At 37.8% G+C, this 14271-nt stretch overlaps 1 protein-coding gene across 1 annotated transcript; it reads left to right on the forward strand.

The window, feature by feature from the left end:
* Positions 1-4259: 4259 nt before the first annotated feature.
* Positions 4260-13079, forward strand: bmt2 (base methyltransferase of 25S rRNA 2 homolog). Its single transcript, XM_037767625.1, is given in 7 exon segments — positions 4260-4396; positions 4398-4473; positions 4475-4652; positions 8835-8976; positions 9134-9262; positions 10115-10229; positions 10530-13079. Coding segments are annotated over 7 exon segments (1395 nt in total). The 5' UTR covers positions 4260-4274; the 3' UTR covers positions 11163-13079.
* Positions 13080-14271: the final 1192 nt, after the last annotated feature.

The following is a 14271-nucleotide window of genomic DNA, read 5'->3' on the forward strand; positions in this document are numbered from 1 at the left end:
AATCAGTGCTTTTCAAAAGAAAATATGAATGTCATCAGGGGTATGTTATGTGAGAGATTTGCGGTCATACCCTGAAACTCTACAAGAACAAAGAAACCGGATTCAGGCCGGACAGTTTATAGATTCTTGTTTGTGTTTCTGGTGTGTTGAAATGTTTTTTTATCTCTCGCTGCATTCTGAACAAATCAGCGATCTTGTTATCACCGCTTATCAGTCTTAAAATATGTTTGGCATCGAGCTGATCATCGGAAGTATGAAGCTGTGTTTTCACTCTGTTTAGATGCTATGTCCGGGGTTTTCAAGGTTTAGCCTGAAAATCAATATTTACGCATGAACAAACGGCTCCTGGGACGGAGTAGAAGTCAATTTAAGGATTACCAGTCCTTTTCTAATCTTTCTCTGGGAAACAGTGACACACTTATTTTGAGTTGATCCAAATAGAGGGCAAACCTTGAGCCAAGTCATGTGTGCATCTCTGACATGCCACCGTCTTTAGTGTCAGTCGACAATAAATCTAGTTAAGCAGAGAACTCTTCTGACAACTTTCAATGCCTGATCAAAGTAGTTGGGTAATTTTGTCTCAGAATGAATCAACAAAGAGTCAACTTGAGTCACTTTTAGCGATAGCATGTAGTTCCTGCTCTGTGTTTGAACTTTGGCTTTTAGCTGTTTTTTGAGCTGAGCACAGCTGCAGTAACGCAGTCGCCAGGGGATTTCAGTGCAGTTCACTGGGAGGATTACCACTCTCTCTTTTTCCAGATGAACGGGAGCATTTTAGCCACCAAAAAATATATTTTTAACAAGTGAGACAAACACAAGGGTGTAATTTATCTGTGCAAAGAGAATGAATGACCTTTCTATACATTCCTTATAGTTCAAATTCCAATTATAGCCTTCAGGGACAAGGGGTTATATCCTTTTTTTAATAAACTGGTAATCTGTGAGTTGAGTTCTGCAATTCAGCCCAGGCCTTTCTGTGTTTTGGAGGTTCTTAATAAGACCCTGATGTTTTTAAAGAGGGGTAAGTGAGGAATTTCTGTCTGTCTGTATGGCTGTGTGTCCTTCGCATATCTCAAGAACTATTCATCCGATTGACTTCACACTTGGCAAGTGTACTGCTCAGGACCCAAGGGAGTGCAATGCCGAATGTGGTGCAATTTGACCAGATGGTGGCGCTATAACAGTGACCTTTACATTTTGGCCTGTAACTTATGACGTGTACTCTCAGAAATTATTTTTTAGTAATCGTCACCAAATTTGTTACAGAACATCTCTGGACCAATCCAGAAAAAGTTACCTTTTTGGATTGTTGATGTTCCGAACAGTTTTGCTATAGCTGGCCCTCAAAGTTTGCTCAAATGCCGTGGGCAGGGCTTATATTGCAAAAAAATGTCATGTCTCATTTGGTGGTAATGTGTAGACATGATGTCTGAGTGACCATGGCAAATTTGATGCCAATTTGGCCAAAAGGTGACTGTGTAGCAGCAGCATCTAACTAATAAGGAAGAAATCTCTGTCTGTCTGTCTGTGTATGAATGTATAACTGTCCTTCGCATATCTCAATCAACTTCACACTTGGCGGTGCAAGCAGTCATTCCATGGTTCTCAACAACGCTGCAAGCAGCACTTCTGGTACCCGTTCCGGACGGGCACTGCACTAGTACTTTTTAAAACATGAAATCACCCTGTTATCTGACCTGAAGTGATGGGTGTTGCCTCTGCAACAAAACCCATGAGAGTAATAATAATTAATTTTTATTAAATGTGCAGGTGGAGTTTATGTTGGCCACGTATCATCAGAACATGTTGGCTGACCCCGCCACCTGTTGAACTGCATATTCTGATAACGACCACAGTGTTTAATAGCTACTGCAGCCAGCCAACTGTCTTCATTTCCACACTAACAGATGCCCGTCTGATCTCTTTCCAAGACTTTTATTACTCGAGTGTAGTGATAAATCAAAATGTGTATACGACTATGTGGATCAATGTTTAAAGCCAGGGAGTGTTTCACTAAGAAGCAAAGGTGCTGTCTTAATACAAGAAGAGTATAAGAGATATTTTCATGTTTATTTAACATGAAAAAAATCCTGATTTATGATCTGACATTACATTTCTTTGTTACAAACAATTTTCCCTGTTTACTCCTTGAGCCTTTACGTAAAACCTCACATGATGATCCTCTATTAATACAAACTAACGTTAGTACGTTTTTTATGGTGTAATTACATCCCGTGCATGACAGTTTCACAGTGCAACAAGCAGGCGTATCAGCAGCTAAAAAAACAACACAGTTACCATCATGTGCTGTGTGTTATTTTTGGAAGAGATGAGTTATGTTCTATAATAAATGCATAAATACAGTCTGGATAACAAAGCTTTAGATACAACTGCATAGGCTTTGCTCCGCACTGAATTCAATATTAAATCAGGTCAAATGCAGTGTGGAAACTGTAAAATAATTTTCATTTTATAATTTTCATTGCTGCAACAACCAAACTCTTTAAAAATCAACCCTGATAATCTTATTCTTTTTGACAAATGTAGACTTAAATGTATAGGCATATTAGCATAAAAGGATAAAGTGGAAATCTGTCTTCGGAAATGTGGGGTCCACATAAAACTGGAACCATTGGGTGGCACTATATACACAGGTAGTACAAGTCAAATTGGATGCGCAAGAATTAAATACATATACAAAATTATCCTTATAACCCTTTATGGGTTGTAACATTATTTTTTTTCATACTGAATGTAACATGTGTATCTTTATTTTGACTTCAAGTGCATACACTGATGCTGAAGATGCTGCACTTTTATCACAGAAAGCGTAGACTGAAGAGAAAATGAGCAACATTTAAGTTGTCACATACACAAACAATATGTGTAATGCATGGGTTGCATACTCTGCTTAACTGTGCATAAAGGCGAGTGTGCAATGAATAATAATATTTAGAATCAGATTAAACAAGAGGAATATAAAGGATAAACATTCTAAATTCTAAATATATTGAATGTAAAGTATTAGATGTATAAATGGAAATTGAAAAGATAGATAAAATTAAAAACAAATCCAATTAATAAGAGATGTGAGAGCAAAAATAAACATAAGAAATAAAAGAGAATAAATAAATTTACACAAAAAGGATGCATCTGTTACATTTTTAACAGTCTTTTTGTTGAAAGAGGAAGAATCTGTCACATACACAAACAATATGTGTAATGCATGGGTTACATACTCTGCTTAGCTGTGCCTAAAGGCTAGTGAGCAATGAATAATAATATTTAGAATCAGAGTATCATAGGACATGTGAAAAAAGAGAAATATAAAGGATAAAAATTCAAAATTCAAAATATATTTAATGTAAAGTATTAAATATATAAATGGAAATTAAAAAAAAGATGATGAGCAAAAATAAACAAGAAATAAAAGAGAATAAATATATCTACACAAATAGGTTGCATCTGTTCAATTTTAAAGTATTTTTTGTTGAAAGAGGAAGAAGCTGTTTAAATATGACATTATTCATGAAAACATATTTAACAAATACAACCCTATTTTTGTGTCATGTCATGAGGTAGCTTAACTGTGCTTAAGGGCTAGTGTGCAATAAATAATAATATATAGAATCAGAGTATCATGAGACATGTGAAAAAAAGAGAAATATAAAGGATTAAAATCAAAATTATAAATATAATTAATGTAAAGTATTAGATAGATAAATGGAAATTAAAAAGATAGATACAATTAAAAAAAAGAAAAAATCCAATTAATAAGAGATGTGAGAACAAAAATAAACATAAGAAATAAAAGAGAATAAATAAATGTACAAAAAGGATGCATCTGTTAAATTTTTACACATACACAAACAATATGTGTAATGCATAATAATATTTAGAATCAGAGTAAACATAAGACGTGACTACAGAGAAATATAAAGGATACAAATTTGAAATTCTACATATATGTAATGTATGTATGAAAGTATTAGATGTATAAATGGAAATGAAAAAATAGAAAAAAATGGAAAAATAAAATTTTAATTAAGAGATGTGAGAAAAATAAACATAAGAAATAAAAGAGAATAAATAAATTTACACTAATAAGTTGCATTTGTTAATTTTCTTTTTGTTGAAAGAGGAAGAAGCTGTTTAAATATGCATTTTGACATTATTCATGAAAACATATTAAACAAAAACAACCCTATTTTTGTGTCATGTCATGAGGATAACTTTGTGAGTTGTGGGATTTACAAGCTGCACTTGAACGCCCCATGTGCACGCAGGTCCGCTTCCAGGCCTCTGATTGGACGACGGACTGTCAGTTCCGAAGCTCGTCTGTCAAAGTCAACCAATCAGGAGGCGGTTTGTTGGCCGGTGCGCCGGTTCGCCGGTCGGGTTTGCAGCTGGGAGAAAAGGGGAAGCTACTGGAGAAGGCAGCAGCAGCTTCGGTATCGGTGCGGTGCGGTGCGGGTTGTGCGGTGCTATGGACCTCAGGGATAATGTCGAGACCGGAGAGACGGAGAACCACCTGGAGAACCTCACGGAGAACCACACCGAGCTGTTCTACGTGCCGGCCAAGAGGGAGCAGGAGAAGCTGTCGGGGGTCGTCAAGAACGTGCACAGAAAACTGCGCAGGAAATACAGAGAAGGTGAGAGGACTCAAGCTCAGCGGGCCTGCAGACACACTAACACTAACGCTGAACCTCCGCTCTCTAATGCAACATTACAACAGCAATCCCGGTACAGATAAATGGTTTTGCTCGGTAACGTCCGAGATGACGGTGTGGTGTGAGTCTGGCAAGCTGCAGACTGCAGTAGAGGTTGCATTCAGCAAAGCAAGGCCTTTAAAACTACTTAACAACATCACACATATACTGGGAATAAACATCACACATACTGGGAATAAACATCACACACACTGGGAATAAACATCACACACACTGGGAATAAACATCACATATACTGGGAATAAACATCACATATACTGGGACTAAACATCACACACACTGGGAATAAACATCACATATACTGGGACTAAACATCACACACACTGGGAATAAACATCACATATACTGGGACTAAACATCACACACACTGGGAATAAACATCACACACTGGGAATAAACATCACACACATACTGGGAATAAACATCAAACATACTGGGAATAAACATCACACACACTGGGAATAAACATCACACATACTGGGAATAAACATCACATATACTGGGACTAAACATCACACACACTGGGAATAAACATCACACACTGGGAATAAACATCACACATACTGGGAATAAACATCACACATACTGGGAATAAACTGGGAATAAACATCACACATACTGGGAATAAACATCAAATATACTGGGAATAAACATCACACACACTGGGAATAAACTGGGAATAAACATCACACACACTGGGAATAAACTGGGAATAAACATCACACATACTGGGAATAAACGTCACATATACTGGGAATAAACTGGGAATAAACATCACATATACTGGAAATAAACATCACACATACTGGGAATAAACTGGGAATAAACATCACACACACTGGGAATAAACATCACACATACTGGGAATAAACTGGGAATAAACATCACACATACTGGGAATAAACATCACACATACTGGGAATAAACATCACATATACTGGGAATAAACATCACACACACTGGGAATAAACATCAACATACTGGGAACAAAATGAGAATAAACATCACACATACTGGGAATAAACTGGGAATAAACATCATGCAATTTTCAAATCGCAGGAGGCGTAATGTGTCAAAATACCATTTTAGATTTAATACTGTTGTGCTGCAGAGATGTCCCGGCCTACACATCATATTCTACAGACTTAAGAAAACATCTTTATTTAGTACAGATCCCTTCAAAAAATCACACTGTAATCATTTTAATAATCATTTCAATGAAAATTAGAATAATTTGTAAAAACAGTTACTCCCTCTTATATCGCAAATCTTATCGCAATATCCGTCAGAGGAAGCTAAATCAATCCCTCATTTCCTAGAAAGTCACCTTTGTGACTCACCACCTGTTAAAGGTAGGTGGAGAAAGTGTCACCTGCTGAGAACATCAGAGAGAGACTGAAGATTTTACCCTTTATTTCTACTTTTTTAGAGAAATGTTCCCGATTTATTACTCATAAATAAAGTCAAGATCCAAACTGACACTTACTTCTGCTTTTGCGATTTGGAGAAGTGTAAGAAAGGCCAAAAAAAGAAGTAACCACTTAGTAGGAGCAGATGATACTGTATCTCTGAAACTGTGATTTCTCAGACAAAATGTTCACCTCGGGGATGTTGCTCTCGTTCACCTCGTCTGCCCTCACACAGAACAATGCCATAACTATTTGCAAATAAAATTCGCAAGACTATAATCGACCCCTCCGGATGCAAGAATGCAAAACAAAATGCAGCTTCATTGTCTCATGTTTTTGTTTTTCCAGTGACTGAAATAAAAAGAGTAAATGGATCTTTTTCAAAGTTGTAAAGGCTGAGTCAGGGTTGGATTTCAACAGTAGTCAGTGTGTGTGTGTTGATCACCAGCTGTCTGTCCTGAGAACAAAAACATCAGTCTTCTTTCCTCTTGAGTCAATCTGGATAAGAGCATGATGTAAAATGGGAAGTTTGGAAAAACCCTTTTGCAACACATCAGCACTGACGTATGAAATCTAATATGGCCAAAATCTTTTATCCCGATATCGGTCATTTCATATCTCAATAACTATATACATATATCACAATATAGCATTTTTCTGGTAATTTTAATAAATAAATAGTCTCTAAATAACCCCATAATAAAAATCCTATTTTTTGTTACTCCTGTGAGAATTAAATACTTAGAGAGAATAGATAAATATAGGTCTGATGCATTTCATTTTACAGGACAGGTGTCAGACATTAAGACCCATAATAATGTATATCTACACATCTTGGTCTGAATCGACTGCATGTAAAGAGTACATAACCTCACTGATTATTATATCGTTGGTTAGAGTAGTTTTTTGTTCTAGTTTTAGACATGCGAGGAACGTAAAGCGTCTTCCAAATGACTTTCAACATCACAATAGAAATGTTATAGAAAAATATAAAATATAGGCATTTTTTTTTATTGTTTGACGATATAAATCGATATATATATCGTTATATCGCCCAGCCATAAAATCTAAGTGTCAGTCAGACTGCTCAACATCTAGATAGAGGGGTTTATTCCAGCTACAAGCTTGAAGTTGAAGACTGTCGTAGTAGTTTAAAGTTCCTACCGGCAAAGCTGAAGTGCCCTGGATTTAACAACTTGCTACCGTGCCTACCCACACTGAAACTTTGTGCAGTTGTTGACGCTCATGTTCTTTCTGAGGAAATTCATAGTCCTACCGAGACTGTGTAGGAGGGGAACACAAAAAGGCAAATTCAAAACGACAGGTGCAAAAATATTTAATTAAAGAAGGGAAACAATATTTTAATTGTAGCAAAACTATTTTTTTCTTAAAGGGATATTTTTATTGCTTCTTATATTTTATTATAGAATTTTATGGTATGATATTTTATATTTGCTATTTATTTCATGGAGCCTCTCAGCAAAAGCGTTTCACACAAAGATACTTGTAAAACTGGAGTGTCAATAAACATCTTGAATCTTGGAACTACAGTCAACAGTTTGTAGTCTATAGGTTTTATTTGACTTTGCAAGTATACAAGCAAACAAATATTGTGATTTAAGTTGTCTTTGCTTGAATGCATGGCTTGTTTGTTCCATTTGACTGCCTTTGAATCAAAAATTATGCATTTGATCAGGTCACTGCTCTCAAAGCAAACAGCAGAAAGAGAAGACTCAGCACAGGACAACTTTTACTAGTTTAAAACAGCTCATTAAAAATGTCAAAAAGGAGTTTCAGTAATATTTGTGGAGTCAGTGTTGTGCTGTTGCAAATGTTGCCACACTCTCTACTATCAGTTATGTTGTAAGCAGTGCAAAAAGAGGTCAGGTTTTGCTGTTATTTGTGTAGCCTCTGTCCTACTTTTCCACCTTAATAACACTACATAACCACGATGTTGTGTTTTAAAATGATGTTCGATCAAGTCATGTTTTGAATAAACCAGAAAATAATGAGAGTAAAATGAAAATAGTTTGTTGTTTTGGAGAACTGCACAGAGAGAAGTTGTCCTGCTACTAGCAGACCTCATGAGTGGTTAATAAGTAAAGCATGATCTGGTAGGCTTGGCATTGAATCACGGTGGTCATGCTTCTAGAGCGCTGCTGTTTACCACCACTCCTCTTGTTGTCCTTTCATTTCTGCAAATGTGAACGAGAGTCTTTCCCTTGTGGTCATGGGATTTCTCCCTTATCAGGGTGTTTGCCTTTGCTACAGGCTGTAAACTGTGAAGACGTGCTGAAGGGATTTTTTTCCATGGACTTTATTATAACTGTGAAATGGCAATTTGAGGATGATTTTTTTTTTTATATGAGGAACAGTTCCACTTCTGTGCTGGCAGAGATGAGTGAACATGTCAGCAATGTAGCGGCAAGTGTGGCCTGAGCTTTTGTAGCAGTTTTTTTTCCAAAGGAGTGCTGCCATGTTTTGGTGCTAAAGGGGAGGACCGAAGTTGGCAAGTAGGTTGTGAATGTTTCCTACTAGCTGTGGATGGATGTGTCAGACGAATAGAGGACAAAAACAGGACTTCAGCATCATGATACCAGTAGCTTAAGCGAACTTTGAAAGTCTCAATTGATTACTTCTTGTGTTGTTGTTTTGTTTGTTATTTCTGTCCTGATTTTACTTTTTGTTTTCTCAGTGGGTGACTTTGACAAGATCTGGCGAGAGCACTGTGAAGATGAGCAGACGCTGAGCGAGTATGCCCTCGCCATGAAGAATCTTGCCGACAACCACTGGACCAAAAACTGCGAAGGAGAGGGACGCATCGAATGGTGCCGCAGGTGTGACTTGATTTCAAATGTCTTTCAGCTGCAGTGTGTTGGACCTCATGACAGTAAAGTCTGACTCATCTAAACCTGTAGGATGTGCTTTTTTTATAACATGTCGCTGTCGCTTTCACAGTAAAGTTTGAGTAGTGTTTACATTCCTCTTCCACAGTGTCTGTCAAGAGTATTTTTTGGATGGCGGGATGAAGAGAATGGTAGAAAAGGATGAGAAAAGTGCCATGCTCGCTATGGTTCTGGCTGCAGCATCTGTATGTGCCCAACCGCACTGCACCATCCCCAGGTAAACTCTCACCCATTACCTAGCACAATAACTACAGTAACTGGCCTGAATGTGACTTTAAAGATAAAAAAAAAACAACGTTTATAATGAAATAGGTGTTTGTTTTCTATTGTTTCTTATAAAAAGCATCTTCAGTCATATTGGCAAATTATTGTTGGACTTTGCTCCTCATCAAAAGCATCTATATTTAATTATGTTTAACACATCCGTACTTGCATAACGTTTACAGTAACAGTCGGAAAGATCAATTGAAAAGCTTTATTGGGCTCTTGCATGTGATGTTCAGACTAATAGAAAGAAAACATCCAGAATACACATTAAGATGTTTATTTTAATACTTTGTGTATTTGCGTCTGTAGATTTCTCCTAAATTCACCAAAAGTTACCATTAGATAATGCCTCATTTGCATATTTAAACATAACATTTTCAGAGAGCTTGCAATACAAAAAATGTCTTAATGTAAGTAATCAACTGGGGAAGTTTCATGCTGATATCTATTAGTTAAATCCTTTTAGCCTATTCCTCTGTACTATCTTGCAAAATGTATGGAATTTTACAACCCTTATCTTTAAAGGCTGTTTTCTCAAAATTAGGTTTTTCCCCCTACTATGACCAAGAAATCTCCACTTCAGTAGAACTTGCATACTCCAAACTGTCCCGTTTCATTCCTATCTATAATCTGAAGGGTTTCACAGTGAGTGAGCAGTGATACAAAGACATATTTTAAATTCCCTCAATAAAAACCTTTAAACATAAGATATCAGTTTCACAAGTTTCATGGCGATATCTATTAGTTACTACTGTTGGATGCAAAAGTTTGTTTTGACACTTGTTCCACCTTTGTGTTGTAGTTCTCTCTCTCTGCTGGGGAAAATGCGCCTTCTTGACGTGGGAAGCTGCTTCAACCCTTTCTTGAGATTTGATGAATTCCTGACAGTCGGTATTGACATAGTGCCTGCAGTTGAGGTATGCGTGCTTGTTTGGCTCATGTTTTTTTGTTTTAACTCCTTGTTGACACAAATAAATTGCACAGGGTTTTCCTGTCTGGTGCTTCAGTGCTGGCATTACAGAGCAAAAACAAGGGCAGAAATGACTCATGCAGGGGCATTGCTGTTGTGGTTAGGCAGTATGCGTGAACACATTTTGCAGAAAGCGGAACAAAAAGCGTTGTGCATTCTGCAACTGCAAGAAGAAAAACGACATGAGAAAAGATCACATCAGAACCGTTTCAAAGTGCTGAATTTCTGCCTGTTTTCTCTCCTTCAGAGTGTGTACAAGTGTGACTTCCTCAACCTTCAGCTCCAGCAGCCTCTCCAGCTGGCAAGTGACGCGGTAGAAGCCTTCCTCCGCCAGCTCCACAACCCCATCGACGCGCTGCCCGCGCAGCTTTTCAACGTGGTGGTCTTCTCCCTGCTCCTGTCCTACTTCCCCTCACCGTACCAGCGCTGGATCTGCTGCAAGAAGGCCCACGAGCTGCTGGACTTGCACGGCCTGCTGCTCATCATCACGCCCGACTCCTCCCACCAAAACCGCCACGCCCTCATGATGCGCAGCTGGCGCGTCGCGGTGGAGTCGCTGGGCTTCAAGCGCTACAAGTACGTCAAGTATTCCCACATGCATCTCATCGCATTCCGCAAGGTGTGTCTGGCCACCACCAGCGACCTGGTGTCACGCAACTACCCGGAGATGCTCTACATCCCTCAGGACTTCCACTCCAACGAGGAGGAAGAATGTGCCGACGTGCCCGTGCAGGTGCGCTCCGATTTCGAGGATGACCAGATGGCTTGGGGCTTCACGGAGCTACCTGACACGCCCTATGATTCAGATTCTGGGGAGAGTCAGAGCAGCTCGGTGCCTGGTTTCCATGAGCTAGAAGACCCCATCCTGCTTCAGAGCTAGGCTAAACCAGCTAACCCCCCCCCCACTCAACCCCCCCTCTCTCCTTTTCTCTACGTAACTATCACCTCCCCTTCAACTGCTGCGCTGCCAAATCTAACCTGCTGCATTCTTCTCCCACTTCTCCTCCCTCTCCTCAAAACAATGCAGTTTGCACAGTGTGAAAGAGAGAAGTTTACAGATTATTTTCTCATATCCACACTCCTCTGAGAGTACACACGCATACACAAACACATATACGCATTCGCACACACACTAAGATGGATATATTTTGATAAATATCTAGGTTTTTTAAGAGTTGGAAAAGTGAATGCCCTTAAGATATCTAAACTCCCCTAGCTCCTTGATTTCCACGCCATCTTCCAATCAGCTTTCAATAACAAAAAGTCAGCTTGTCTACATCCTGTCTCTATTTGAATAAGCTAGTGAGGCAGGCTGCTTTAGTACAAAAGACAAATACAGCAACCCCCAGCAGTCTGACAGGAGTTTGGTTGCACTGGAGAGATTGAACGACTGGACTGGTACGCTTGCTTCTGTCTTAGTCATGCAGCTAGACTTTCTGAAAAATTCTCGATGTGCATTTAGTTTTCCAAATACAAAAAAAAAAAAGAAGTTCATTGTTTTGAAACATATATATATATTCTCAAAAGTCAAAACATTGGTGTCGTCCAGTGTAAAGTGTGACAATGCCGTTTTAACTTGGCATCCTCTGAATGATTTGTGTATCTTTTACAAGAAAGTGGTATTTGTAGCATTTTAAAACATTTCCAGAACCATACGGTAGGAGTATTACTAGGTTTACTAATGTGAAACTGTAACTGTGTTTACTCATTGTGTAACAAGGTACGAGTGTTTCAAAGTAGGTATTAGAATTTTTTTCCTCCTCTCGTTGTCCTCACAAATATTAAGACTGAATTATCTCCTGTTAGATTTCCAATACATGTTTGTTCTCTAGCAGAGGAATAGTACAACACTGCAAGTCAGTGACCCATATCAAACGGACTTTAAAAGCACCAGTATCCTTTGACACAATTTTGTAACTTTGATGTGAAACTACAGTTAAGCCTCGAAAAAAGATCTGAGCTCCTCACAGGAAAAAATTCACCTTGACAAGAAGAGATTTGCACTAATTTACCGTTTGGTCACACAGAAGCTCTGAAACAGGTGAGAAACTGTAGATTTTAGCAATAGCAAGCGAGACCAGATGTGAAGATACTGTGTCCGACGGATGGAGGGGGAGGTTTTAGCTAAAGACACTACCAGATGAAATGCTAGTGTGTGTTCCTGCCTGTCCCTGAACGGGCGAAATGTGCCGGTGTGGTTGGGTTTGTCAGTGTGAATGAAGGAATGTTGATGTGTTGTTGTCAGTGGCACTTTATCACTGATCCCAAAGGGTGTCACAAAAAATGTAATTATTTTCCTATGATGACAGTTTTACAACCAATATGATGGGCCCATAAGATAATACCAGTACGTCGAAGGTGCCTTCTTTGTTCACATTTACTGTATGTTGCAAGCAGACTTTCATGCCCCCTGGAGAAAACGGACAGATATCACGCTTCTTTGGTCAAACAGTACATACATACAAACTATCCAGTTCTCCTCTGTCATATTAATAACAAGAAACATTTCCAGTGTTGATGTAATGCAGTGTGTTTGTCGCCATTCCCATTATCATTTTCCAGTTAATGCACATTTCTCTGCTGATATCTTCTCTGTTTTAACAGAAACAAACACATTTCACAGTACCACACATATTCAGAAGTTTTGTGATTAATTGGTGCATTTGTCTTCCAATGTTTCTTTTGGCCCATTCGCATGAGTTGTTTCATCTTCATTATCAACATTTTCAACAATGCAGAACAATGTGTGCTTATAGTATGGTTGTATTTCTCTTTTATAAATGAATGTAAATGTAAAGTGTCTGTGGAGTTCTTTGTGTGTGTTGTACCTTTTACTTTTGAACATTCAAAATACTGCTCTGTGTACTGCTTATGAAATTATAAAGGGGCAGTTGTGACAGACAATATTTGCCAACACCAGGAGCGGTTGAAAGCATGATTAAAGCAGCGGCATGTATCATGAGGCAGGATTACTTCCTTATGTAGTAATACTGCACATGATGCGTAGTGTTATACCTTGCCTTTAAGGACATTTTGACACTGAGGCCATGTCCTCAGGGTTTTAAATGTTACGCTGGAACCATACACTAGTATTTTATAATAATACCTTAAGGCCAACAAAAAAATAAACTGATAAAGTAAATAACTATGAATAAAATGTGAAATACAAGATATTTAAAGACAATTTTACAGGGCTTTCTCAGAAAGGTAGGGTTGCATTAGGGAGACATGAACTCATTACTTTATTTTTTTTAAAATTCTGACTTGCCCTGCTACCATTTTGCTTAGTTTTTTAATTTTTTTTTAATTTAATTTATTATTTTTATTTTTACTTTTTTACGGCATAGTTGATTAACCCATAAGAACCCATGGTGACATAGGTGTCACACGCCCTTTAAACGTTCTGGAAAGTTCCTTATAAAGCTTTATCCTTGACTTTAACTCATGGAGTCCCTAAGTGACACATACTGAACATCCTGATGGGTCATGTGACAGGTCATGTGATTTTGTGTTTCCATAGCAACATTTCCAAGATGTCTGTGTGCCAGGTTAGCACATGTGACAGAACTAGCTAAATTGAAAAAGCTTATTTTTTGTTGCTAAAGGTAAGAATCAAGCCATTTAAGAATTGTAATACTTAAATAACATGTCCTTTATTACATTTAACCTGTTGTGATCACATTTCTTGAACAAATTGATATAAAACACATCAGATGAATATCATTGAGACATATATGTCACATCAGGCCTTTAACCTGAAAACCTGATGTGACATTAATGTCACAATAAGAAAAATTATTATGATCTGCTCAGTTAATTTAGCTGATTCAATGATATTTAGTTAATATATTTTATATTGTTCAATTCAGGGCATATTAAAACAAATGTTAACAAAAAATCATGTTATATTAATTAAATTATTAATAAAATGTATAAGGAAACAATTTTCACCTATCAGTAAATAAAATAAACAGACAAACAAGATTTTT

Source organism: Sebastes umbrosus, chromosome 4 (assembly GCF_015220745.1).
Source record: "Sebastes umbrosus isolate fSebUmb1 chromosome 4, fSebUmb1.pri, whole genome shotgun sequence".
NCBI lineage: Eukaryota > Metazoa > Chordata > Actinopteri > Perciformes > Sebastidae > Sebastes > Sebastes umbrosus.